Source organism: Poeciliopsis prolifica, unplaced genomic scaffold (genome assembly GCF_027474105.1).
Source record: "Poeciliopsis prolifica strain line A6 unplaced genomic scaffold, Auburn_PproV2 SCAFFOLD042, whole genome shotgun sequence".
Classification (NCBI taxonomy): Eukaryota; Metazoa; Chordata; class Actinopteri; order Cyprinodontiformes; family Poeciliidae; genus Poeciliopsis; species Poeciliopsis prolifica.
In genome coordinates this window covers 4688798-4716090 of record NW_026562417.1, presented here as the reverse complement: position 1 = coordinate 4716090, position 27293 = coordinate 4688798, and the positions used below count along the sequence as shown (strand labels likewise).

At 41.0% G+C, this 27293-nt stretch overlaps 1 protein-coding gene across 1 annotated transcript; it reads right to left on the bottom strand.

Annotated features, from left to right (window-relative positions):
• Positions 1 to 11: 11 nt before the first annotated feature.
• Positions 12 to 20697, bottom strand: podxl (podocalyxin-like). Its single transcript, XM_055055752.1, has 8 exons — positions 20194 to 20697; positions 6644 to 7267; positions 5419 to 5591; positions 5318 to 5338; positions 4161 to 4281; positions 4018 to 4079; positions 3815 to 3934; positions 12 to 3097 (listed from the first exon to the last, which is right to left on the bottom strand). The coding sequence occupies exons 1-8, from the start codon at positions 20240 to 20242 to the stop codon at positions 2903 to 2905; spliced, it is 1365 nt and encodes a 454-aa protein (XP_054911727.1). The 5' UTR covers positions 20243 to 20697; the 3' UTR covers positions 12 to 2902.
• Between the last annotated feature and the right edge of the window lie 6596 nt (positions 20698 to 27293).

Below are 27293 nucleotides of genomic sequence, written 5' to 3'. Positions count from 1 at the left end.
GCACAAAGAAATAGGAAAAAAAAAGAGAAATTTTTATTGATACAAGAAGACGATGGCAAAAGCCATCAACAATTTACAGTTTCCAGTGTGTCAGACCCCTGTTCGCCTTCAGCAGCAAACAAACCATAAATACATTAAAGAATGCTAACATAGTCTGGTGAAAGTAGCACATCTATAATAAAAGTGAAATTTTACACACAAAAAACAGCAGAATGGGGGCCTTGGACTGAAGATCCCAAAGTGACTGACTTTCCTCTATATATGTAGCTAGAAAGTAAATATAGATTAAGTCCTTGATTGGTTGAAAAAGATCAAAACTGTATAAAAAATAGTTGACTTCTCTGTGTGATCATCTCAAAATAAATGGGATTTGATTTCTTGAATATCAGCAACATCTTTTAAAAAAGAACATGAGTCCTACAGCTATGTACAGGCTTTCTCATATTAGCTTTGAGAGAAAATGGATTCTTTTCTCCAGTGGAGAGGGCAGCAGTTGATTTCTTAATTCTCTCAAATTTCCAGTTTAAATCAACCCAGAAGCTTTTCACTGGAAACTAAATGCTTTTCTATCCACTTGGAGCAATTTGTCTCAAAATTCTGATGGTAGTTCTAAATTCCAAATTTGCAACATGTCACATATTGTCTTTACCAGAACTACACAATCTCAGGAAAGCATTTAATCCCAATGTGGCTGAGAATTCCGACTGGTGGTAATGGTTACAGTCATTCTGTATTTTCCATTACCAAATGCATCCCAACAGTTTGTGATTTTGAACTTTCATTCTATATATTGTGCAGCTTTAGTTATGTTCATGAAGGAGTTCTTCATGCACTTTCTGGACTATCAGAAATGAATTCAATAAGATGGTATTTAGTCAAACCACTGACATTTTAGTAGTTTGTTCGTACATACATTCGTGGATCGTTTCGTCAGGTTGGATGAGTTTATCACATTTCACTTTGTTTTGCATGAAACTCTTATTTGGGTACAGATTCTTGGTAAGTTGGAGCTTTTCTAACATATGCAAATAATTGAATGTGTAATTGATTTTTACTTGTAAATACACAATGAATCTACTGTGACATGGTGTCAGTAGAGTTGTATAAATCTGGCCCTGATTGGACCACTTGGGTCCAGGCTCTGGTGCGTTCTGCTAGCAGTGGAGGTTTTCCGAGAGACACTGCCTGCTCAACAGAACCCTCAGTTTGAACTATCCACTTTATTTAAAGCCCAATTCTCACTACCCGACTTTTTGCCCCGGTTTTGCCCTGATGACAATCTCAGAACGTTCTGCGTTCTGAGTTTGTGACTCTTAAAAGAGAACAGCTCCAGATAGTTAATTAGAGGCTCCATGTTATAACCTGGAAGTCATTTTAGTAGTTCATCATCACTGAGTATCATCTGGACACTTTTGGAACAAAAATCTTTTTCTCTTATGAGCTAAAATAGGTACAGAGGAAGAACAGTTTGAACTAAGAATGGTACCAAGTGGTTCTCCATGAGTGGGTAGGGCAAAATAAGACATCGACATCTGAATACGGCCAGAACCAGTAAAGAAAAGGTCTGGGGCTTCCGCTGCTCTGCCTCCTAACAGGATGTAACCCGGATCACGTCTCAGAAATTTGTGAGGTACAGGGCCATGGATCTACTAGTCCTGACACTGCATCGCCATCACATATCATTTTAGATGTAACACAATTCTTTATTTCTTCAGTCTTGTCTCTTTTTCCATTTTGTTGCTGTAGCACATTCTTGATCACACCACACAGATCATTAGATTCATGACTGAGTGGAGTTGGAAGCTGTTCTAGTTTCCATCTGTAGTATTGGATGAAGTTACGTTGCAGCTTAACAGGATCATTTAAACCCAACAGGAGCTGAAGGTGGCAGGTGCAAAGTAATATTTTACATTTGTATGAGAGTTTGACACGTGTTCTATTTAACCTTGATCCTGTGTGAATAATTGAACAGCTCAGTTGCATCTTTTTTTTACTGGTTAATTCCTCAAGCATGTTTCTGGGAGCTCAGTCTGTCAGTGCGACAAAACGATCCCATCCAAAGCTCCAACTGAAACGATCTGATTGTCAGAGCTCATAATTTTAAACCCTGGAAGTTTCAAATGAATTATCAAATAATCTGACAAAACACATAACACAGGCAAACAGACATTGCAATAGTTGGCAATCGAGCCTCTATTTGTGGCAACTTCCACGTATGAACACCTGCTGCATGAGAGCAGATATTTCATCAAATATATGATGAAATATTCAGTTTTGCCTTAATTGATTGAAAACATAATAAATGAAGAGCTAAAAAGCATAATATTCACATGTGATGTTACCAGTAATCTGTGACTCCTACTGATCTGCCAGGCCTGTAAGGCTGGGCTTCCTCAGACTAGAGGTTAGTACTCAGCTGTATCTGTTCAGCCTTCTCCTGGATCACCAGAATGCTTTAAAGTATCCTGAGATCATCTAAGATAAAACTCTGGACCAGTTGAGGAGCTCAGAGACACGGTTACCCGGCCGGACCGGGAACAGAACCACGTTTCCGGGCTTTTTCATCCCATTGCTTTTCGTAAATCACAGGTGTGGTAAGTGATGGATGCTTATGTGAGTGGGCAGTGGTGGTTTTTGACACGCGGACAAGGCGTGGCTCTTCACCCAGAGCGGCGTGTGACAATGGGCGGCACATGAGCAAGACATTCTAGCTGGTTTTCAAAAAACATTATTGTTTGTCAGAGACTCACTGATATACTGACAGGGAGGGCTGGGAGCGCAGAATGTCAGCAATGGCAGATGTTTGGAAAAATGTGATAGTGATTGATTTGGTGAAGTTTTTCAATTTAATCCAGCGATGTGGTGTGGGAGTGGGTGGAACCCGGGTCCAGCCGCCTCGTCCTCACAGGTGGGTGTCCTCCTCGTCGGGCGCCTCCTCCTTCATCAGGTTGTCGATGGGGACGATCCAGCTGTCGCTGAATTCCCCGTTCAGCGCCATCTTCTTCTCCTGCATCTCTGGCTGCGCCTCCATCACCTCCAGCGTGGGGTTGTCATGGTAACCATTCTCTACCGTGTGCAGCTCTTCAGTCAGGTGCAGCTGCACAGAGGAGAAGACGAAGTCTTTGAGAATGTTTGGGCTTTCGAGTTTGGTTATGGAACTGCCAAGTCGGTCAGTCTGTATGTCTCAAACCTTCTGCTCCAGTTTGAACTTAAACCAGGTTGTTCTTGGATTAATACAACAGTTTCACAACAATCTGATGAAATCTGGATAATTCACTAATTCAGACCAATAGTTTTCATTTCTTCTTAGAAAGTAAATCATTCAAGTAAAGTGAATGTCTGATAAACATGAACCTGACTCATTGGTTACACAACAGTGCAATTTATCCATCCATCCATTTTCTGTACACCCTTGACCCTAGTGGGGTCGGGAGGTGCTGGTGTCCATCTCCAGCAAACAGTCTGTTTAATTACTTTAATTTTGTGAGAAAACCTGTTTCTGATGGAGACAAATGAACATCACCCAAAATATAAAGCAATGTAAAAAGAGTAATAGTTTAAAGGATTGTTTTCTGGTTTTCTAACTCAATCTTTGGTTAATTCTATGTGCATTACTTTTATTAAACTGGTCTTGGTTATGATCTTCTCCACAGATGATCTCAAATCAGGATTTTTAAAAACAGAGCAGAAACATCCTTGGAAATTCAGGTGTGACAGTAGCATCAAAAATGCTAACACTGCAGTTAATGGAGTTGAATGTTTTTTCTCTCTGTCAGCTGAACAGGCGACAGCAGCATGAACATTTAGCGCCTACCTGGTTCTCGTTGTACGGCTTGCGGCGTTGGGACACGCAGACTCCCAGGATGATGATCATGATGAGCAGGGCTCCGCATGAGGCCAGGATGGCTGTCAGGGTTTTGTTGTCTGTTGGTTCCTCCAAATCAACAAAACAAAGGAGGTTAACTTTACGTCTAGCACACAAGCCCTGGAATGCAACACCAACAAAACGATACGTACTTCTTTAGGTTTTTTTTCTGCATTGAGTTTTGAAAGTTGCTCCTGTACTAGATTGACATCGACTGCAAGATGAATTGTCAGGTGTTTGAATAAAAGGTGTTTCGTGTGAGATATGACAGACTAACAGGTGGAGGCTGTTTTACCTTCAATCATCAAACTGCCAATCTTACTCCCGTTGTTCTGCAGAGCAACAATGCAGGTTCCGTTACGCAGGCTGGACATGAAGCTCTTGCACAATTGCAGCAGAGTTTTGTTTTTCGTCGACTGCAAGTGAAAATGCAATGTGTCAGTGAATGAGGCAGAGGCAGGACTCGGCGGTCAGCGGTGGCGGCGGAGGTCAGGTCTTCCTGTGCTGTCATGTTCGGATTGTCTCTGTTAGCGAAAGTCTACTGTTGGTCAGTCAAAGACAAGGCTGGGAATATAAATAAGATGTGGGAACAAAGGAAGCTGGAGACAGGCAGGAAAGGTTTCCACTGAGGTGTTTTTCCACTCTGCTGTTGGAAACCTTGATTCTTTTTATAGCAGACTTCACTGCTTCCCGCTCCAGAGCTAGGATCCTCAGATCCAGGCCTCCGGGGCCAGAGTCCTGCTGGGTCACACACTTGGGTCAAGTAATCAGGTCATTGGCAGAACTGAGCTGCACTGTGGAGGTCAATCAGTCGTCTGATTGAGGCATGTTGAGGACAGCGGCTCTGGAGGCCTGGATTTGACGACCCCCTCTCTATTGGACCAACGTTAACGCTGCAGTTTGTAACGTTTATAAAAAAAATTCCATCTTTTCTAAAAATGTCACCATCAGGCGGCTTTTCACAACCCAAACTCTGAGGCCTTCAGTGAGGTGATCTGACACAACGAAGCCAGAGTTGCAAAAAGTCTCAATTGGGTTCTGAGGTTCATTAGAATGGTTCTGATCAAAGCATGTTTATGTGTTAGAATGGAGCCAGGATTTAAACAGTTATCTTTTCAGGAGATAATGCCATACACAGAAACAAGCCTCTCAGTAGGAACGCCAGTGAACTTCTCTCCCTTGGGCAAAACTCTAATTTAATAAGCAGATAGCAGCAAAAATTGAAGTTTAAGTAGAAAGTCTATGGCCACTCAGGTCTGCTGTTTTACTGTAGTTCTCCTGTATCAAGTCTACAAAAACCAGGGAGACCTAAAAGCGGAGTGGGAAGGGTGTGGGCTGACGGGACAATGGCTCAGGACTGAGTTCACTGCCTCTTTTTTTATTTGCATGAACAGAAACAGTCATAATGCTTTGATTAAGACTTAATGATACAAGTCAAAATGTAAATCTTACCTCTAAATCGCTCACAGAAAACTGCAAGAGAACAAAGATATATGTCAAGCAAATAGTTGATTTTTGTGTTTTGTCAAAACTGCAGCTGATGACGAACTTACCATAAATGTCTCAGTGTTTGTCTCAGTCCCCACAGCCCACATTGTGGCTGTCGTGGTCAGGCTTTTAGTGATGACATGAGAGTCTTTCACAGTCGGAGCTTGGCTGGAGGTGATGCTCCTCTCTGGGACCTGGTTGGAGTTTGAAGGTGTGGTCATAGTCTGTGTGGTGGGACCTTCGATCAGAAAGGACAGTGACCGGTAAAGATTGTATTCTTATGACATGGAGGAAGAGATCAAATGGGATTTCGCCTCCTTGGACTTTCACTAAGAAATGAATGTAAGGGACTGAACCTGAGAGGGGAGTCATGTGAGACAGAATAGAACAATGTAGGTTTTTCAAGAACAAAATGCTCAGATAGTGGTTTTAGTTATCTCTGGAAACAAGATAACTTTTAAGTTACCTTCTGTGGTTTAAGTTTAGGTAAACTTGTTTTACTCATTAAAAGAAAGATAATAATGATATGTAATGTAATTGAGGAAAAGGTGGACATCCAATGCCATATATACATTGTCTACACTCAGATCATGAAACATGGTAGTAGTCACGTCATGCTGTGGGGATGCTGTCCAGCAGGGACAGAAAAGCGATGGAACTAAATACAGAGCTGCAGAGACCCATAGCTCAGGTTTGAGATGACAGAGTAGTTATTGGGTGACAAGTCCAATTTATCTGGCAAATCTGGCAGCAAAAGAAAAGCAGCCATTGAGACCAAACTATAAGATGTCTGCCACGAGTCAAGCAGTTGGACCCAGTAAACTTCCTGAAGAAGAATTTGATTGAAGTAAACTACATGTAGTGGGAAACAAAAAATGCACAAAAAAAGCATCTTTGTGAACATGGTGGTGGTCTTTGTCAGGTGTAGGAAGGTTGTTGAAGAGAAGAAACTGAATACACAGCGATCCTAAACCGTGACGTATCACTCTAGTGAACTTCTCTTCCTGCAATTCCAATCTGACATCTAACATCATTTTTTAACGTCCCTTCCTGTTTTTGCTAATAAACATCTTTGGCTTTACACATCAGAGATGAAATGATGAGGATTAAACTGCAATAGCTAGCAAGATACATACACACCATATAGCTTCTCATGTCACAGTGTTTGGTTCCTCAACCAACAGATCAACCTTATGAGTTGTTCCTTATGAGACATGATGTCATGAAATGAGACATCAACCACTCAGTTGATGTGTGTTTCAGGTGATTGTGAGCAAAAAGCTGCTTTACCTGCATTGCTGCCCTCGTTGCTGCCTGCAGCCGTCGATGTTGCTTGGCTCCTCTGAGTCGTTGCCTCTGCGGCTGCACCAGTTGTAGGAACATCTGATTTGGTTGTCGTTTTCACTGCACTTTCACTTGGTTTGGAGGCCGATGCCGTAGCGCCTCTGCTGGACTCAGTAGATGTAGTCAACACTGTTCTGCTGTCGCTGGCAGGAGACTCATTAGCCGATGCAGAGATGACAGTCGTAGGGGTGGTGGTGACACTGGTGACACTGGTGACACTGGTGGCACTGTTGGCACTGGTGGCAGTGCTGACGGTGGTTGCAGGAGCGATGGCAACAGAAATGGTGGTAGGCATGACTGAGATCTGCGCACCGCTGTTTGACTGTGCTGTAATAGTGGTTATCACAGCCGCAGCAGTAGTGGGAGGTTTGGTGGCGATTGCTGTGGTTTGCGTTGTTCCTGTGGATGGAGCCACGCCTGTTGGCTTGACAGACTGATTACTGGATTCTGATGAGCCTGTGGCACTTGCTGAGCGTACAGTACTTGCTGGCTCACCAGCTGCAGTACTTATTGCTTTCTTTGTTTCAGGTGACTCTGTGGGGGGAGCGTCGCTGCTCTCTGAACAGATACCTGCAAGAAAACAGATAAACTCATTACCAGCTGGAAATACCAGAGTAAGTAGGATATGAAACCAGTGATGAATTTCATATCTGAGGGTCAAGATGGGGAATCAGTAGGACTCTACATCCTTCTGAATGGAAGCTTTGTGCATAACTCTTCCCTTTATGCCTGTTTAAGTTGTCATCATCTGTCAGTGGAAGATGTCTTTGTATGTTGTTAACATAAGAAACGAGGGCTGCAGTGGCGGTACGGGGGCAGCCATGTGAGGAGGCTGTAAAACATCTGTCACAGGTTCGAATCCCAGCCTGGTGACCTTTGCCTGATGACCCTTGCCTCACATCTTCTCCTTTCCTCATCAGCCATCTTCCTGTCTGACAATTGCTAAATAAACAAGAAACTTTCTTGTTCTTGCGGGGTATAAAACTCATCTTGCTTAAAGGAGAGATATTTGCATCTTGTCGTTTGAATGTGATGTTCCTTCTGAATTGACTTCCTCGCTCTGGCAGTCAGATCACACCGAGGTAAACGTAAGAGGTTTGAACAAAACCAGCAAACTTCAAAGTGATAAATGACGACATTTTCATCATGTGGAGCTAATATGATACGCCAGGTACATATTTTGGCATATTTGCCAAATTGTAGTCAGATAGGTTCTAAAATTTGGGCCATTTTAGTCTCAATGAAAAAAAATAAGAAAAGGTTTTATTTTATTTATTACAACAACTTAGTTAAAACTGATATTAAATATCTACAGCAAAATATAATAGAAAAAGACAAACCTTACGATGGCTGCATATTTTTTTACATGACAGACAAAGCTTTCGTCCATTTCATTGCTAGTGATGCTATTAATTAGCTTTGATTACTTTAGCCTGAGTGATCTTCTAATGATTATCATCTTTGCATTCATAAGTGATCTACAGATTTACATTAAGTTTGTTTTAGTCTTATTTTATTGTTTATTTATTCATTGTTGGTTTGATTTTGATCATTGATTGTCATATCAGTAAAAAAAAATAAAAAAGAAAGAAAAATTTCCTTTCCTTTGCAGCTTTTAAATCAGCAAAAAAGAAATGAAAGGTTTGATCTTTCTCTCTCCTCTTACCCCGAACGTTTGACACAAATCTTCTGTTTCACGAAGAACTCGGTTTGATTTTAACGGCCCGGGTTCTCCTCTGGTTGGAACATCAACCTCAGCTCACCACCGTCGTCTGTTTCTCTATTTAGAACAATCAGAGCAGGAAGCTGCAAACAATAAACTCGGAGGAGCCCCACCCACAACCTCAACCTGTTTTTAGTGACCCATGAACAGCCTTCACCCAACGCTGCGGCCAGAAAACAATGTCCTTCCACCGTCTGAGACCCCGAGCTTTCAATGTGTTCATCGTATACTGGCTCAGTCACACTGGAACCTTTCCCCCACCAAAAAAGCAATAAAAAAATAATAATAATGATAATTCAGTAATGCCAGATTATTTATTTGTTGTCTTATTTGCTTGTTTAATCTTACTTAAGAAGAAAGTCCTTTGAAATGAACAGTTTTTAGTGGGAGAACTTTCCACTGCCGTGGATTGTGGTAGTGTTGACTAATGTGCACTGATCTAATCGAATGAAATATGTTGAATTAAACCAAATCAAACCACTGCAGATCACTACAGAAAAACAAACACCCACAGCATTTATCACTTATTAATTAGTTGACTTCTAAAGCCAGCTGATAATGCTGCATTTTATTTCAGGTTATTGAAGTAAAAGGGGTTGTATAGAAATATATGCCATGGTTTTCACATTATTCTTTTGAAAAAAAAAATAAAAAGGTTATATTTTTTTCTTTCACTCTGCAGTCAATCACTTTGTGATCGCAAAACGTTAATTAAAACACATTAAAGGTTGCAATTTAAACAGGACAAACCAAAATAATTAACAAAGAAAGACAATAAAGCAAACATTATGATATCCATGAATTGCATCTCATTTGGATTCAAGATCTGCAGGAAGACATTGTGTTTGGCTCTAGTTGAGACATCAGTTATCAGCTCCAACACGCTTTCTGAGGGAGGGGAGGGGTCAAAGGTCACCACTCAGAAACTCCTTTGATAAATCAAAGTGTTTTCTGTTATCTGACCTTCTGCTCTAAATATTTGAGCTTTGAGTATTTATGAGTCCTAGGAATCATTAGAATGTTTTATTTGTCTTCATAACTCCTGAGGATCTAAAACATGTTTTCACAGCTTCAGCATATGGAAGCGTTTTAGTTTTTGATTTCAACCTGGAAATATGAAACCAGGCCAAGAGTTTAACACAGTTCAGTGTATTTATGCAGAACCACTTCTTGAGAAAAATCATCTCAGGTTATTGAAGGAAGAAAATGCCTTCAGCTGCCAGGGACGAATCATGCTTCCTCACTCACTGTTACAGAAGCTTCAAAAAAAAAAAAAAAATCTGCAACATGCTTTAATTGTAAATGAGCTTTGACTGACCACATTTCATCTGTTTAGGCCTGATTCCTGCCTGAAGAAGAAATCCTTTCAATAGAACCTGCCTAACAACACCAAGCAGACTATAAGATTTCTAAAAGGGGATTCTCAAGCCTTCAGAGAATCAATGCAAATAAGACCCAATGTTGCTGACATGGATTTATCTAAAAATTGTCACAATCCATTTGTAAGATTCCAGAGAACAACAGTGAGAGTCAGAAAAATTTTGAAGAGAAGCAGCTCTTCCAAAATGATGATGGCGGCTCATCTAGAGGAACCCAGAACAGCTTCTGGATCGGCTCAGGAGTCAACTCAGCTCAATGTCCACAATTTGGTTCAGATTTGATGTTCAGAAAACAAAACACAAAATATGAAAATGATTAAAAATATTCCAAACCTCTAACCTGTTAATAAAATTTCACTGTTTCAAATTATTTTAAAATACATGAAAAATTCATCTGTCAGGTTGTTTTTCTGTGCGTTAATATGCGGGATGACCTCTGACCCCAGCTGTCGCTGATGCATCTGTTTTGTTGAGGACGGCAGCATCGACTGATTCTCCTCTTATCAATCCTGCTGCTTTTACCTCACCCTCACATTCCTCATGACACAGCCCCAGGGAAACATATGTACGCACCCGCCCCCCTCCACACACACACACACACACACACACACACACACACACACACACACACACACACACACCCACACACACACAACACACACACACACACACACACACACACACACACACACACACACACACACACACACACACACACACGCACACCGTGGCTACAGAAACACCAATGAACCCAGCTCTGCTTCTCCTGATTTTTTTTAATTATGAACTTTTTCATTGTTCGTGGTTTTATTTGGCAGTAATCTGACAGGAACGGGGGGAAGACACACACCAAAGGAACCGAAGATAGACGTCCATCTCAGGACTTGAGGTCTCAAGCCTCTTTATTCAGGCGCCACTCAAACCAGGGCCACCCGAAATGTCCCTCGATTACAAATCTTGAGAAATTTACGAAGAAAAGTTACCTACTAAGTGAATATGAAATTTTAGGATAAAAAAACATGGACGCTGGGTCTATTGAACATATTTCTGTATTTGGGAAAAACCTGGAGCACCAGGAGAGAAAACCAACAACACACTCATCATAAGACCAGTTAGTGGAGGAAATCTAAGTGTTCATCACCCTGAACACGTCACCCCTTTGAAATGTGGTGCAAGCAGCATCATGCTGTGGGGAAGATTTGAGGAGAAACTGAGAAGACGGTCTGCATAGAAGAGTGGGCAAAAAAATCTGTTTGAAACCTGATGGACGCTCGCAGAACTCCAGAGAACCCTGCAGAACCCCACAGAACCTCACAGAACCCTGCAGAACCCCACAGAACCTCACAGAACCCCACAGAACCCCACAGAACCCTGCAGAACCCCACAGAACCTCACAGAACCCTGCAGAACCCCACAGAACCTCACAGAACACCACAGAACCCTGCAGCCAACACTGTGCCTGCTGAGCATCGACTCGTTGCAATATGTTGATCATGTCATAATGTTGTCATTTTCTTACCACGGTCACATAGCAACCCAATAAAACATGCTGATGCTTCAATGGGACAAAATGTGAAAATGTTCCATTTGCAGGGCAAGAACAGCAAATATCCAGAACAGTCGCTATGTCTTCCTGTTGTATCAGATCCAACCACAGAAAGAAGTTTTATCAAGTGAAATGAAGAACTTAATTATGCATGATTATTAAATCAAACTTTTATCAAACATCATAATCGTGTGCTGCTGCTCGTTCCTGTCAGCTGATTGGCTGTGGGAAGCAGCTTTCTGTCCTTTCTCTGGCTCTTCTCCTGGCTCAGCTCTCTGACAGGAAGCAGCTTGCTTGGTTTGGGATTTTGTTCGACTTCAAACTCTGAATTTTCCATTCCACAATTTCTGCCGGGCTTTCTGAGCATGTGGCCAGAGAGACTTTAAAAAGATGCAGCAAATGCAAACGAGGTGGATCAGCAGAGCTGGAGTCATTCAGGACTTGTTATTATAAAATATCATCTCTGCCCCTGAAGTTGTTAGCATGTAATGACAGCAACTGGGCTGTCAAAGAGCTCAGTCTTTAGTCAGAGGCCAATTCAGAGTCGCTGCAACACTGACTGCTACAGGAGATTCTTCCTGCCCAATGCACCACCACCTACAAAAACTCTTTGAAGGTGGTTGGATGATATGAGTTAAATTTGGCAACATTTATTTTAAAATTGAGTTCAATTGAACTGAACTGAACTGAAGCGGCTTGAATCTTCAGTTCTTGTGAAATCCATGTTGTTCATCCTGTAAATATTACAGTTCACTCACATTGCTCTGTGAGTGAACTGCTCAGTCAGCACTAATGGCAGCACTCTGCAGTCAGCTCTCTGATGTTCTGTTTAGAATCAGGAAGGAGTTTGTTGTAGCTTAAAGCAGATTAATATGTCATGCACTCATAAGTTTTTTTTCTTCTTCAATGTTTGACAGCATCAGATCATGACAGCAGCTCCCTGTTAGTGATGTTGAAATCTTTTTCCTGTCCTGCACCTTAATGGCCCAAAATGAATCGTTTATTTCCACAGTCGGCACTTTTAACTTTTAACCAGTTGAACTCCTCTCCTCCAATTATCTGAAACCGATCTTGTTCACAGATACTTTTCCTCACTTTACACATTTTAACCACAAGATCTGTATCGGATCTTTATAACCTCAAATATCAGTATCGGCATCAGAAGTGGATCTGTGCATCCCTGAATATCTTTCTTTTTTTTTCTTTTTTTTTAAATCCATGTGTGTGTGGTTGCCATAGGAGCAATGTGAAGGAGTGTAATCAGTGTTTTTGCAGGGTGCTGTAAATGCGCCCTGTGTTTTTCCAACCTATTCAGCAAATGAAGTGTGAAAGCTTGAAATTAAATGAGCCGTCAGTCTTGTTCTGCTCTCAGAGCTGCACGGATCTGAATTACAGTCAGATCCTGAAAATCTGCAACATTTCCCAGCTGTCTCTGTGCTGCTGCTGTTTCAGGAGAACCTCAGTCTGTGCAATATATGAACGCTAAATTAGCAGCAAAGTGTGGTTGGGCACGTCTCCCACACATGCATTATCCCGGAGCTAATGAAGCAGGAGTGTTGTTCTTAAAAGCTGAGAAGTGAGGGGGCGGGTTGAGCCAACGCTGACGGAGCTGGGAGTGAGGAATGGGGGAGAGGTGAGGAATGAGGAGGAGGCTGTGGGTCCATGACGGTACCAGCCGCAGGGCTGATAAACATCCACCTGGCTGAGGAGTTTGGCATGCCGGGTGGAGGGAGGGTCTGCAGGGTGAAGGTCTGCAACGCTGCAAAGAGATTTTCACATAGCAGCGGTTCCTCCCTGCAGGACAGGCTGACTGGAGAGAACTCACAGAGAGCACAGAGTCAGGCTGGATGTTGGCTCATCTAATGGGCTCAAAGTCATTTGTTTGCATTCCAGGTAATTGAAGTTTTTAGGACGGGGAATAAATCCTCCAACAGAGAGTCAGACTTAGCCTGTTTTGGCTGATCTTTGCAGCTTAAAGGACACAGACTGGAAATGTTCCATGTGATCACTCCTGTGTTAGCACAGAGAAATACTTTCATAAGAAGCATGGAGATGGAGGAAGGAGTTTATCTCGTAACATGTGGGTTGCCGGTTTGAACCCTAGTCTTTCTCTGTGGTTGTCTTTGGGAAAAACACTTCACAACATCTGCCTGGCCTGCTGGTGTTGGTCAGAGGGCCCAACAGGTGGCGCCACTGTCATACTGCCTCAGAGCAGCTGTGATTGGTTGTTTACCAAAAATCACAACTCAATGTTGTGAGAAGTGCTTTGGAGTCCTCTGGACTTGATTATGAATGAAAGTACCAGGGTTACAACAGGTTTGGGTTTTTCATCATATTTAGTTTTATTTTGTTGATACTTTTTTCTAATTTAGTCACATTTAATGAGTTCTTAGAATCAGTTTTATTAGAAATTACTGATTAAATATTGCCATTTAGTTTTTATTAGTTATAATGATAGTTTTAGTATTAGTTTTATTCATGCTGTGTGTTTAAATTTAATACTCAACACTATTTTCAAAAAACCTATTCAGGTTTTGTCCCAACTTTTACTGTAATTTTGAAGGACTGCCAGGTGGAACATGGAGGGCCATAAGCTGCTTGTGTGGAAAAAAATATCTACTTCACATCAGTTTGATCGACTAACAAAGAGATTCATAAATAGAAAAACAAAAGCCCTAATTTCAGTTTTTCCTATTAATTACCATTTTTGTTTCTTTCAGTTAACAAAATTATTTTCTCTATTTCAGTTCCTTGGTTTCATTTGAGTTTGTTAACACTGACAGGTACGGCTGTTTTGTCTACAGCTGTACCAACTTAACAGCTGAGGCACTAAGCTGTATGAGTCCAGTTTGTTGTAACATAACTTGGTTTAGGGGGGAGGATCTCCTCGGTATGCCAGTGCTTCTGCACATTGAAAGATGGATGAGCTCAGAATCAGCTGCAGATGTTGAGTGACTGGCAGTGACTGATATCAAAGGAGAGGCTCAGGGCCCACACTGTGGTCTCCAGCCTGAACGCCCTTCCTTTTCTGGAGTCAGGATGTTGATAAGGTTTATTCTGCTCCCTTCTATTGTTTCCCCTGTCTCTCCCAGTTCAGCCATTAAACAGATCCCAGGCAGAGACCTCCCACTCTCACCCCCAACATCATGGCTGTGGTCCTCACAGGCCGTAAAGCCCTGCTGCCTGTTATCATGTAGGAACTGGATGAGTTGTGAAGCAGCTGATGCTAAAGAAAGAGTGTGTGGACGGGGTTAGGAAGTCCTGGAGGTGCTGATAAGTGATGACACTGTTCTGTTGTCAAACTCCTCACTACTTCCCATTTGTTGATGCTATGACATCACCTTCTGTGCAGCGGTGCAGCTCGGGTCTTTAAGGAAGTCACCTCTGCCCTCCAAAGCTTCCCTTTGTCTTTCAGCTACATGACAAAGCTGAAACCACGTCTGATTGAAGTTATATTTAACGTCAATCGGACTAGAAGTTGAAACTCATGATCAAGGCTTGATTTTCATCTGTTTAATTTGGCTTCCTGTGTTCTCTTTTTCTGACTCCTGCTTTTATGTAGCAATAGAAAGAATCCATTTTTTATTTATTTTTTCCCCAACTTAAAAACTAGAATTTCTGGCCTCAGTTTGCCATCAGCCATGTTTAAAACACGGCAAACACGAGGCAGAGGAAGCTCTGGTCAGATGAGACCAAAACGTCGCATTTTGACCAAACACAATGGACAATGCAGCAACTCAGAACTTCTGTCCCACGGTCACTGAAGTTCATCCTAGGAATTGATTTTTAAAAAAGACTCAGACCCCCATTAAGAGAAATTCCTGTTTCATATTTGACTGTATATTTGTACACAGACATAAATGTAGTGAATTACAGATTTATTTGCTAACTCGGCACCACTTCAATAGAAAAACAGCTTCACAAGTTTGGTCCAACATGTCAAAACAACTTTCATCTGTTCCGTCAGAGCATTTAGGATTAGAACTGACAATGTAAAATAAATAAAAATGAAATTGGCTGAAATAATATGTAAAAATAAACTTCAATAAGCTTTCTTTGAAAAGGTTCAAAAAGTTAATTTAGGAATTCTAAATATAATGCAAAATAAAACATAAAGCGTGACATCACCCAGCACTCAAAGCATAGAATTATACTGAATAGATCTGTCCCTGCAGATCGGGCACATGGTCACTGATACCGATGTAGAATTTTTTTTCAGTACTGTGACCGATACAGATATTGATATCGGATCGATGCATCTCTGGTTTTCACTTTTTCAATTATTCAAAGGCAATGAATTCAAATCACATGTGTCAAACTCGAGGCACGGGGGCCTAATCCGGCCCGCCATAGCTTTTTATGTGGCCCTCTAGATTCTAGACTAAACACTAAACATTAAGTTATCAATAAAAACAATAAAGGTTTTATCTGTTCACTGCCAAATTATATCAATCAGTTCCTCCAGTTCCTTGAGAGTTATTGTGGAAATTTATGGAAAATCAACAAATCACCTCACTTTTTTGCACTAACATACAATTGGGAGTTAATTACAAATTTTTCTAAAAAATGGTCAAAAGCTTTCTTGCTTGTACTAAAATGCTGCCTCAGCTTTAACTGATGTCAGATTATAGTCTATACAGCAAGTAATAGAAAGTCACACTTACTGTCATAGATATTAGTGCAAATATTGCAGATATTTCTAAAATATTGTCACAAACACTTTGTTTTTTATTGCAAAACAAAATCACAAAAAGAATCCCGTAGGGACTGAAAAGATGTTTGATAATATTTCATTTTAGAATTTTATTCATATATTGACAGTTTGTAAATGGGTTTTATCAACACACAACCGGCCCTTTAAGAGCAATCATGATCTTGATTTGGCACAAAACGGGAATGAGTTTGACACCCCTGCCCTAAATCGACTGGTAGAAGTAATGAAAAACCAACAATTAGTTCATGTTTAATTAGAAAGTGTCCATACAATAAGTAACCCAGACAGTTTAAAGCTGTTTGCTTGTTGGCTGAACTCCGCCGCTCAGGAGAGGGGAGGCACAGCGCTGCGGAAGCTGCTCATTGTTTAACAAGGAGTTTCCATCCCGCCGATTCTGAGCTGAAGCAGAGAACTTTGAGGAAAATCTGGCTTCGTACAATGAAGTTTCCCAAAATGAGACAGAAGGTATTTGTAACCAGTAATCCTTTCTACAGTAAAATAACTGTGTGTATGTTTGAATGTATTTAGATTTATGAATTCAAGTTATTACAATTTAAAATTAAATCTGCGTTGTAAACAGTTTGCTTTTTTTCTTTCTCAGCATTTTGTTGGCTCTAATTGCCATTAATATGTTCTAAAAGCTATGCCTGTCATTAGTGATTCTGGGCAGCTTCATGTCTATTGTTCTTGCAGTTTCCCAGATGGCTCCCCTGAGCTCACATTGTACAAAACTACTTCATCACCTGCAGTTGTTTATATGCAGAGGATACACAACTTTATATTTCAGTGTCACACATGGCTGCAGTGGTTCACTGCTGCTACATAAGAGTGTTGATGAAACTGGAGGTAAAAATCAGTCCATTTGTGACCCTGTATGGATCATCAGGTGTAGATGAAAGGATGTTTTGTCTAAATTCAGACCCAGATGAACCTGTGAGGTCTAAAATGATCTTTGGACATTAACTTTGGATTATACATTGAGAACATTGAAAACTGTTACACATAAACAGGTCTGGACCTATGCTGTACCACAGCATAGGTCCAGTGGGTAAAAATACCCACTGAGCGATATGACCCCATAGCTCAACTTTCTTAGTTTTATACTTAGTTTTCACACAAACCAGCCCTCTAATCAAACTAAAACTTTCACTTCTATATGAAATACTTTACAGTACAAAATCTACAAGTTGATCATGAATAATTTAGAATTTTTCTTTAGATATATTTTCAACTAAAGCTAAACAGTCTCAGGCCTTTGCCATGTTTGACATATCTTTATAAAAATGAATACCTTTATTATATCATTAAAAGAAATTTGGTTTGACAAAAGTTTCCACAAATCCACCCCATAGCTTTTAAACATACCAAACCCATAGGGGGCAGTGTAGCACCTGAAACAATCAGATTGCTTCAAAACAAGCATGACTTTCAGTTAGTGCTTCCATGGCGCCAAGAGGGTCATATGTGTGGACAGATGCGTAGTTTGAGCTAGTTCTAAATAGTGAATGAGAGTGTGAAGTTTATAAAAACAAACAAACAAACAAACAAACAAAAAACAAGGCAATGTCAATTTGGATTCTTGTTGAAGGAAGTATGTGGATATACTGGTGCATTACTTGTCGCAGACTGTAATGCGCGGGACCCTAAAGCTCCATTTTCCCATCTACCTACACACACAAACGCAAATACAGAGTTTTCTTCTGCTTGTTTTGAGTTATATGAAACAGTACAAAAGGCATAAAATATATATCTGCTCCCAAACCTGATCTTTGCCAGAATAGAGACACAACGTAACAAAAAAAAAAAATTATGCATACTTCAGTTATCAGTGAGTTGAGGTTGCAGTGAGACTTAAGCAGCAACAGGATAATGTATCATCACATTAATAATGTATCTCCTCCTTACATCACTGAACTGTATTTTAGAAATGTTGTCACTGTTCCAAGAGGTACAAAGTAGTTATGAGCCTTAATGCATCTTAGAGTTGCAGGTGTTAACCATGTAGAACAGCTGAAACCAGAAGTTTACATACACTGTTTAAAAAAAACACGCGACTATTTTTCACACGGTCTGACATGAAATCAGAACAAACTTTTCTCGTCTAACGTCAGTGAGGGTTTGCAAAAAAAATAAAAATTCTATTTGCTAAATGTCAGTTGTAGAAGTTTTCTCTCCACCAGGCAGTTTGTTGTCTCGACTCTGTTTTCATTTCAAACTTCCTGAGAAGGAGAGGTTACCTATTTAAGGGAACCGTTATCACCGCCATGTGATAACCCCGCTGAGCAAACATGCACAGATGTGTGCTCTCATTGCCGGCTTGACCCTCTCACAGGAAAGTGCTGACCGCCTTCGGACAGAATGTTGCTTCAGTTCCCTCCATGTTGGGAAAATAAAAGCCTCCTCTCTGAATTCAGCTGCAGCAGCAGAGACAGAGTGGCAGGTGCATAATTAAAGAAAAGCTCTTCGTTTGCCTTTCAGGCGGGAGAGAGCGGGTGAAAGCAGGGGTGTTGGGGGGTCCGCATCATTATTCAAGATCTTTGCTCTTGGCATGTGTGTGTCTGTGTGTTTTCAGAGGGAGGAGCCATCTTGGTGGGATGATGTCTGGATCCTACTTAACTATATGGTCTGATCAAGGAGCAAAAAACAAACAAACAAAAAATCAGAACTAGATTAATTGTTTGTACTTAATTTAAAAAAAAAATTCTGCAGAGTTAAAGCTTTGATTCCTCATTTTTCTGACATGAGGTTTTCAGACGTTTCCCAATATTTCAGAAGCAGAATTTCTCTCTCTCTTTTTTTTTTTTTACTTTTGCAGCCACAATCCTGAATGTATTATTGAAATTTTAAAAGATCAATAACACACAGCAATGTGTAATTGTGGAAACAAGGAAAGAAAACCTGAAGAGCAAAAAACTGAAAACTTCAGCAGTCAGTTAGTAAATAATCCACCTGTGTGTCATTTAATCTCAGCATATATCCAGCTGTCGAACCAGCAGCATCATGAAGCTTAAAGGAGGACTAACTTCTGAGACAACATCCCAATATAAACCCACACAGACATGGGGGGTTCAGCTGAACTACTGCCACGTGCAAGGAGAGCATTAACGAGAAGCAACTGGTTAACTCTGGAGGAGCTGCAGAGGTCCGCAGCTCAGGTTTTTACAGTTTCCCACAAGCCATGAGCCACACAGAGGACCCATCATGTCCGAGATCCCAATGTGTGTCAGAAAACAAACACTGCACATCCTCACAATGCACATAACAGTGGAAGTAACACGGCATTTCCTCATCAGAGACAGAGCTGCTGATGGCTCATGGGAAGTTGTTGGAGATAAATACACACCCATCCTGGAGGAAAACCTGCTGGAGGCTGCAGTCTGAGGCTCAGCCACCAGCAGGACAACAGCCCAACACTTACAGCCAGAGACAACGGAATCGTTTGGATCATGGAATCATTTGGATCACAGCGTATTCATGAAGGTTCTGAACCCAGTAGAGTATCTGTGTGAATAGCTGAAAACTCAGAAAAATAGGATTTCAGTCACTATCAGTGTGATTCTGATAGAGACAAACCATTAGAGAGGGAGGATGAACACAAATACACGTCACGCTTCAGATCGTTATTTCTAAAAAATACAACAAAAAATAAAAAATAAAAATAAAAAGGTTAATAAGACAAGGCTCAAGCACTGATAATTCATGATAATTATGAACTCTCCACACTGGAACTGGAAGAAACATCTAACAGCTCAACAACCAAAAACAATAAATAAATGAATGATGATGTCTTCTTGCTTCAAAAAAATATGCATAATCTGAATGGAAGTCACTGAGCAAGCTCATTTGAATTGATCATGAGATTAATTCATTCATTCATTAATTGATTATTGTGACAGGTTAAGTTGTGTGGTAATGTGACAAAAAGGGAAAAAATGTAGAGGCTGTGAATAGTTTTGCAAAGTTTATATTTGATCAATAACGAATAAACCATCTGGGAACTCTTGCAGCAAGTGCTGCAGCCAAACTCATCCGATGCACACCTGTTGCTGCCCAGCAGCGATGCACATCCTGCCTGCTCCCGCACACCCGACCCCTCTGCAGAACGCCGCGGAGTTGGTGTGGTTGTGTACTCACTCAGTGAGAGCAGCAGCCAGGTGACGGTCAGCGTTTGGATCGTCCTCATCCTGTCTCTGTGCTGGTCTTCCTCCAGACGGATCTGTCCTTCATGCAGCACAGCTCCTCCGGCCCTCACCTTGTTTTTTGGAGATGTTGATCTGATTACAAATGCAACTGTCACGCCTTTGTCCTTCAATTTGGTTCTCAAGGGAAAATGATCTTGCTCAGCTTATTGTTTTTTTTTTTTTTGTTGTTTCTTTTGATGCAGGACTGAAAGCAAAGAATGCTTTTGTTGCTCTCTGCACCGTCTTTGTCTCCTCTCTCTGTGCGGACTTGGGGATTTGGGGGAAGAGTATTTCTGTGGTCTCCTTGGCTGCCCCGTTGTTCTTCAGTCGCTCTCCCACAGAGGCTCCGTCCCGTATTGTGCTCCAGCCGGCCCCGCTCTCCTCCAAAGAGTTGAGCTGTTTGCAGAGCAGCAGTTCGGCCCTGCCTTCCTTATCATGAGAAAGCAGGGGCTGACCCAGAGCAGTCCAATCCCACTGCTCCTGGACTTTCTGCTGCTGCTGGGACACTTTGAATAACAAAGGAAGCCAGGAGACAATGTGTTCCCCTCGGTTTGGATTCAGTTCTAAAACGGTCCGTTCCTCCAGGGCGTGGGGTGAAGTCACATCAGAACTGATGTGGTCCGATCTGGAGAATATGGCAGTGCATTCCAGCCACCCAAGATGGAAAAATCTCAAACTTTTTTTTAGCATTTCTGCTAAAAAAGTATCAGAAATATTCTAGGAAAAACAGGGAAAAATCCGAATTTGAAAAGTTGCATATTTGCTAGAATATGTATTAGCAAGACTTCTTAAAGAAAAAGTGTAACTTTCTATCTCATAATTATGATTCAGAATCTGAATATGATCAGTCAAAATTATGGCTTTCACTCACATAATTATAAGTTTAAAACCTGCATTCATGACTTCCTGTTGGGCTTTGAATTGTTCTTTATTGGCAGAAATGGAGTTTCATAGTATAGTTATGAAAAAATAAGAAAAAGAAGCAAAACATCTTCTATCATTTTACACTATACAATTATGCTACTTGTTTGTCACATAACATTTCCTAAAGTACAGCGTGAGGTTTGTAGTGTGACAGGATGTGGAGAGGTTTCAGTTCAATAAAAGCTATGATGGGTTTCATTGGTCCATATTCATATATAAAATGCTTCATTTCAATAGAAAACAGCAAAACTTTAGAAAAAGAAAGATATGGTGAAAAACATAACGGTCAAATTAAAATTAAAGGAATATTCCTTTAATTTTGTCCTCTAACTGTCCTTCCTTGCATCAGCATCGGCCTTTGACATACACAGTGACTCATCTATCGTCGAGATACTTGACAAAAATTAGCTGCTTTTGTTAATCCAGTCAGTTCTGCAAAACCTAAAATGTTATCTTTCAGTGACTGTATCTTTAAGAGATCTGGTTCAGACCAACCATTAATGTGTTCTGAGCTGATTGGTCATGAAGCTTTAGAAAGACGAATACAAGTGTCTCAATTTGGTCAGAAGTTAGAAGTTGCGTTTTGGAATAGTGTCACATCAGGAGAACCTGTCTGTCGGTGTGATCCATACCGAGTCGAGATAGTTTGGATCCATAATGAGTCGAGATAGTTTGGATCCATACTGAGTCGAGATAGTTTGGATCCATACTGAGTCGAGATAGTTTGGATCTCGACTGTGACAAAACATTGATGTTTTATTTGCAGATGGATTTTGAAAGGTGAGCCTTTTATCCAGCATCAACAGCAATGTGACTTCTTCCAGAAGCGTTCCTGTTGGTCCAACTGGCTCTGTGTTTGACTTCAGATGAAATTCGTCTAAAGTTCTGCTCTGCAGGAACCTCTGAGTTCATTTGGCTGCTTGTATCCACGACAACCAATATTCCCAACTGTTCCAGGAATTGCTTCCACTGCCCTTTTCTTTTTGCAGAGTTTCCATTCATGTGGCTCCAAATCTCTGACTGACAGGAAATAACTGGACCTCCTCCAGATCCTTTTCTTGATGCAAAGTACATAAGCTAAACACTTTCATTATTATTAGCACACTGTGTTAGCATGTAACTGCTAACTGCTTCGGGGGAGTCATTTAAGCTCCGCTGGCCTTCTATGGGACGTCTGGACGAATACAGAGAGATGAGATAAGCATCAGGGTGGGGGAGACTCCGTGGGGTTTCCTGCCTTCGGAACTGTAATGAGTCGTTCATAAAACATTTTGGAGATGAAGCTTCAAAGACACATTTGAAGTCAGGAGTCATGCTCAGATGGCAGATCTGAAAGTGACTGTTAGATTAATGTCTGCATTCATAGCAGATCCTATCATCCAAGAAACATTTGGTGTTTATTGGTGGATTGGATGTAATGCATGTAGTTTTTGTCAGTTATAATCTCAGTGTTTATATTACCTCAGTGTGTTTTATTCACTATGTGTATGTAGCTGCATGGCAATCATCCAATCACATGGCAGCAATTCGAAGTGTTTAGACATCCAGACTCTACAGTCGTCTTTTTGCCCAGTGAAGCTGAGTCATCCATGTGCTTTTCTTCAGGTAACTAAAAAATATGCTGCTTTGATAGAAAAACAAAACAAAACATGCTGTGACAACAATATGTGAGACAGTAAACACATCTTCCAGCTCAGCAGCCACACCGTCCGGTTTGGGTCTTAGTTTGCAGAACTGAAGCTTAATATCTGCGTTTCATTGACCGTGTCACTGCGTTTCAAAAATAAATTTACACAATGGAAACATGGCAATTTTAAAAAATACATAATTTTTCAATAAAACGTTCTGGTTCTAAATGGTGTTTTGGAAGTGCCGCAATTGGTCTATTTTGCAAAACTGTAACAAAAACATTTTTTTCACGTCACACGAGTCACTTGATCAACAACCGGATGTTGCCACTGCTGCAAACCACAAAGAAGACGATGACAGGAAATCTCTGACTGACAGGAAATAACTGGACCTCCTCCAGATCCTTTTCTTGATGCAAAGTACATAAGCAATTGTACTTTGCTAGTTGGAGGCTGAAGGTGCAGAATGATTATTAATGACTTATTGTGTCAACAAATGTATTCACATATGATCTTAATTGTCTTCCTTATTTAATGGAAACATTGCAATTGCAAAATTGTGTTTTTACAACATTAGCAGAATATAAACAAAAGTTTGCACACATGTAATGGAAATACAGCTTGTGATCTTATCGGTGGTAATAGCTCCCTCACCTGCAGCAGATCAATGTCACGTCAACATGTTTATGGGCGACTTTAGCAATGCAAAAGAAAACTGAGACGGTTCTTTACAGCAGGATAGAAAGTCAAGTTAGCGGACCGTGACAGGCTACAACCTCCCATCAGGCCATTGTCCTAAACATCCTTTATACATTTTGGAAACTTTCTTCTGTTTCTGAGTGATTTTAGCTCAAACATGGTAACTTCAGCCAGACACTCACTAGAGCTTTTACACAGAGATAACAGAAAAACTAACCAGTGATGTTTTAAACTCTGTATTAGCACAAACCATAGAAAGTGAAGTAATTTTAAAAGTAGTGATGATATTTATCAAAGACAAGAATGGCTGGTATCACAAGAAAATTAATTTGAAACTAGCACAGGAAGGGCCACAGTGGAGATGTGGAGCTTTTGGCTTCTTCTTTCTTTAACCAGACTTTGCCATTAAAAAAAAAAAAACATAAAACAACAAGAAAAACCCTAAAAAGATCTGAGCTGAGTTCAGTAGGAGGCTCAAAACGTTTCAGCTGAGTTTTAAGACGTGATGAAGGAGATAGGGCTGCCACTGAATGAAGCAGTTTGGAAGTGTACTACATCATAGATATGGCTAAATGTATTAGCAAAGTCAGTGGCTAGTACAGCAGCTGAGCTCTGCAGATGTTTGACCCTCCACTGTGTGACTGGCCCAGTGGAGCTCAGCCGGGCCCCTGGAGTCCGGGCCCCACAGGGTCTGCTGTGGCTAGCAGCTCCGCGTTCCGCATCAAAGAGAAGATGACAGACGGAAACTGGAGAAAGGGAAGGATGTGTCACAGCGAGCAGGAACATGGCAGGTTTGAGGACAGCAGGATGCTCTTCATTCACTTTGATGTTCACGATAGAGTCTACAGACTGAAGACGAGCTGCTGCTAAACACCATCAGCAAAACTGCACAAAGGAAGGAAAACTGTTTGTAGATACTTTCACCTATTTAAATTTAAAAAAAATCTAATCGCTTCACAAAAAACTAGTTTACACACCAGAACTCCCACCATTATGTTCTCTTCTCCAAAAAAGTAGTTTTCCAAGTTAGTATTTTTAAATTGCATATAGTGAATGAGAAATAATAATGTTTTTTTGTGTGCCTTTTCATTAAGTTGGAGTTCAACCTTCATAAAAACAGAGACAGCTTTGCTCAAGCGCAAGATACAAATATTTAAAACATTTATTTCATGTAAAATATTTTTTTTCATCAGAGGCCCAGTTCAGAGGAGGAATAACTGACATTTTTAATCTTCATTCATAAGTTACTTCTGTAAGTGCGGCCAGCAATATTCCCTTACAGTTATTTTTTTCTTAAGGAGTTAACATTGTGTGCCAGACTTTTGAAAACTTTTCAAGAAAATTTGAATCCATGTCTACCAGTGATTGTACAGAATAAGCAATAACATACACAAATGTAAAATATAAAAGGACAAAAAAGAAAACATATAAAAAAAACCAGAAACAAAATCATGTGTTTATTAATAAAACCTAAACAAATCTCTTTTTTTTTCTATTTTCTACAACATCCTGCAGGTGTTTTTATCTTATTTTTCACATGGGCCCATCTTCATCAGAGCAGTGATGATTCTCTGTGGTTTCCTCAGTCTGTAGGTCCAGCATCTGTTATCCGGCTCTGCTCCTCCTCAGGGCTCCATGCAGCATCCCTGAGCTTCAACAGCCTATCACAATGAGGCAGGAATGTCAGCAATGTAGGAGCACATTTTTCCCTCTCTGTCCCTCACCCCTCCTTTGACACCCCATCTCATCCCCAGTAACCTCATCAGAACCTTCTCTGTCTCCTTCACGCTCTTCTCTACTCTTCAGTTCCCCCTCACCCCCTCCGTTCTCATCATGGCACATAGCGTACCCATCTCTTCATCCCCTCCTCTTCACCAAGATTAAACCTCCCACTCCAGCGCTCCTCACTGCTTCACCCACCAACTATCAGAGGTTGCTGACATTTTGGGAAACACATTCTAAGGAGATAAGGAAGTAATCCTCCTTGTGATTCTGTGAACACTTACATTCTGGACATTAATTTCCCTGGTTAGAGTCCAAAATATGTAAAAAAAACAAAACAAAAATAAAACAAAAAAACACAGAAAACGTGAAGTCACTCATCTGGGTTACCACAGGAATACCACAGGGATTGGTGCTTTGTCCAATACTATTTCCTATATATCTGCTTCTATACTGTAAAATGATCAACGTTTATGCTGACGATATTCAGCTGTTTATTAATAAAACTTGGTGAATCCAATCAGTTCATGATGTTATAAAAATGTCTTCAATACATAAAAATCCAGAAGACTTTATCATTTCTGCTTTCAAATTCAAACAAAACAAAGTTGTCAACTTTAGACCAGAATCCCTGAGCAGCAAACTGCTGAATCTGGATGGTGTTACATGGACTCCGGCAGGAAGCCAGTGTCATTTAAACATCTTAAAGCGATTTCCTTTGTTCGCCTTCTCAGTGTTACCACAGTTAGAACTATACTGTTCCTCTTGATTTGTTGAGGTTGTCGTTCTTCAGTATCAGGAAGTTCATAAACCGTCAGGTTCCAGATCCTGCAGGGAGAACTCTGATCAACTCCAAACCAGAAATCACATCTCACCAACTGAACTTGTCTTTGTTGTTGCTGCCTTGAACTTTTTCACATGATAACTCCATCTCACTGTGGAGTTAAAAGTTCAATAATCAGCTCCGTCATAATGGATGATAATACCAGCTGCCCTGGAGCAAACTGTGGCATTCAGCTATCAGCTCCCAGTTTTAGTCCATGATAGTCACTCTGTCTGCTTTAAACACAAGACTGAAACATGATAAACCTGTAGTCAGACTGGCTGAGGTTATCCTCTACTATTTCTATGGTTCATGCTGCTATCGGTTTAGACAAACTGTTTTTCCACTGCTATTGTTTCTCCTGCTACTCTAAAACTGAGTGTGATCTGCAGTCATTCTGCCTTTAACTTTATGGTCTCTCCTCTGTCTTCTCAAACCACAGCCAGTCACTCCAACTGTGGTTCATCTGGGAGTCATTCCTCTCCACCGTCACCATATGCATTCTCAGTGTGAGAGATTGGTACAGAGGTAACAACATGATGCAACTAACTGTGTGCATGTTTGTAGAAGAGGAGATGAGTTGATGCAGTTTTCTGGGTTTTCTTAGAATACTTGTTGAAACATCAACTGACATCAGTGAACTTCGCTTGTTTACAGTCTTTCTTGGTTTGTTTCGGCTCTGACGTGTGAACTGCTCATCTTTCATCACCGAGAGCTTCTCTTGTTTTTGCCTCTCTGTTCTGCATCACATGTCCCATGTGGGAGATGCCATGACAGGAGAGTAATGATATGATAGGACACAGAACACTCCACATCTTGTTATCAGAAGCCTGGTACCAGGCGGAGCTGCAGCCTGAACCAGGCACACACACGTCACTCCAACGGACTTTAAGGGGGCTGGGTCGGATCCATCCAGATGATGTTTTCAGGATTCCTCCATGGACACTCAGAGAGACAGAGACTGAAGGAAGGAGGTGACGTAGGATAAGTCAAGAAAGGAGTGAGAAAATGAGCTGTGTGTGTGCGTGCGTGCGTGCGTGCGTGCGTGCGTGCGTGCGCGCGTGCGTGCGTGTGTGTGTGCGTGTAGGAAACATTTCCCAGACATGAGGAATGACAGGAAGGTATCAGTCCATGTAGGTCCAGAGGAATGAGTGACAGCAGAGGTCAGGCTGGCTGACAGAGAGGATCCATCGCCGTCTGACACAGCGGACTGTAAACCTCCACCAGTTCGTCTCCGCCTTCCATGGAAAGAACATC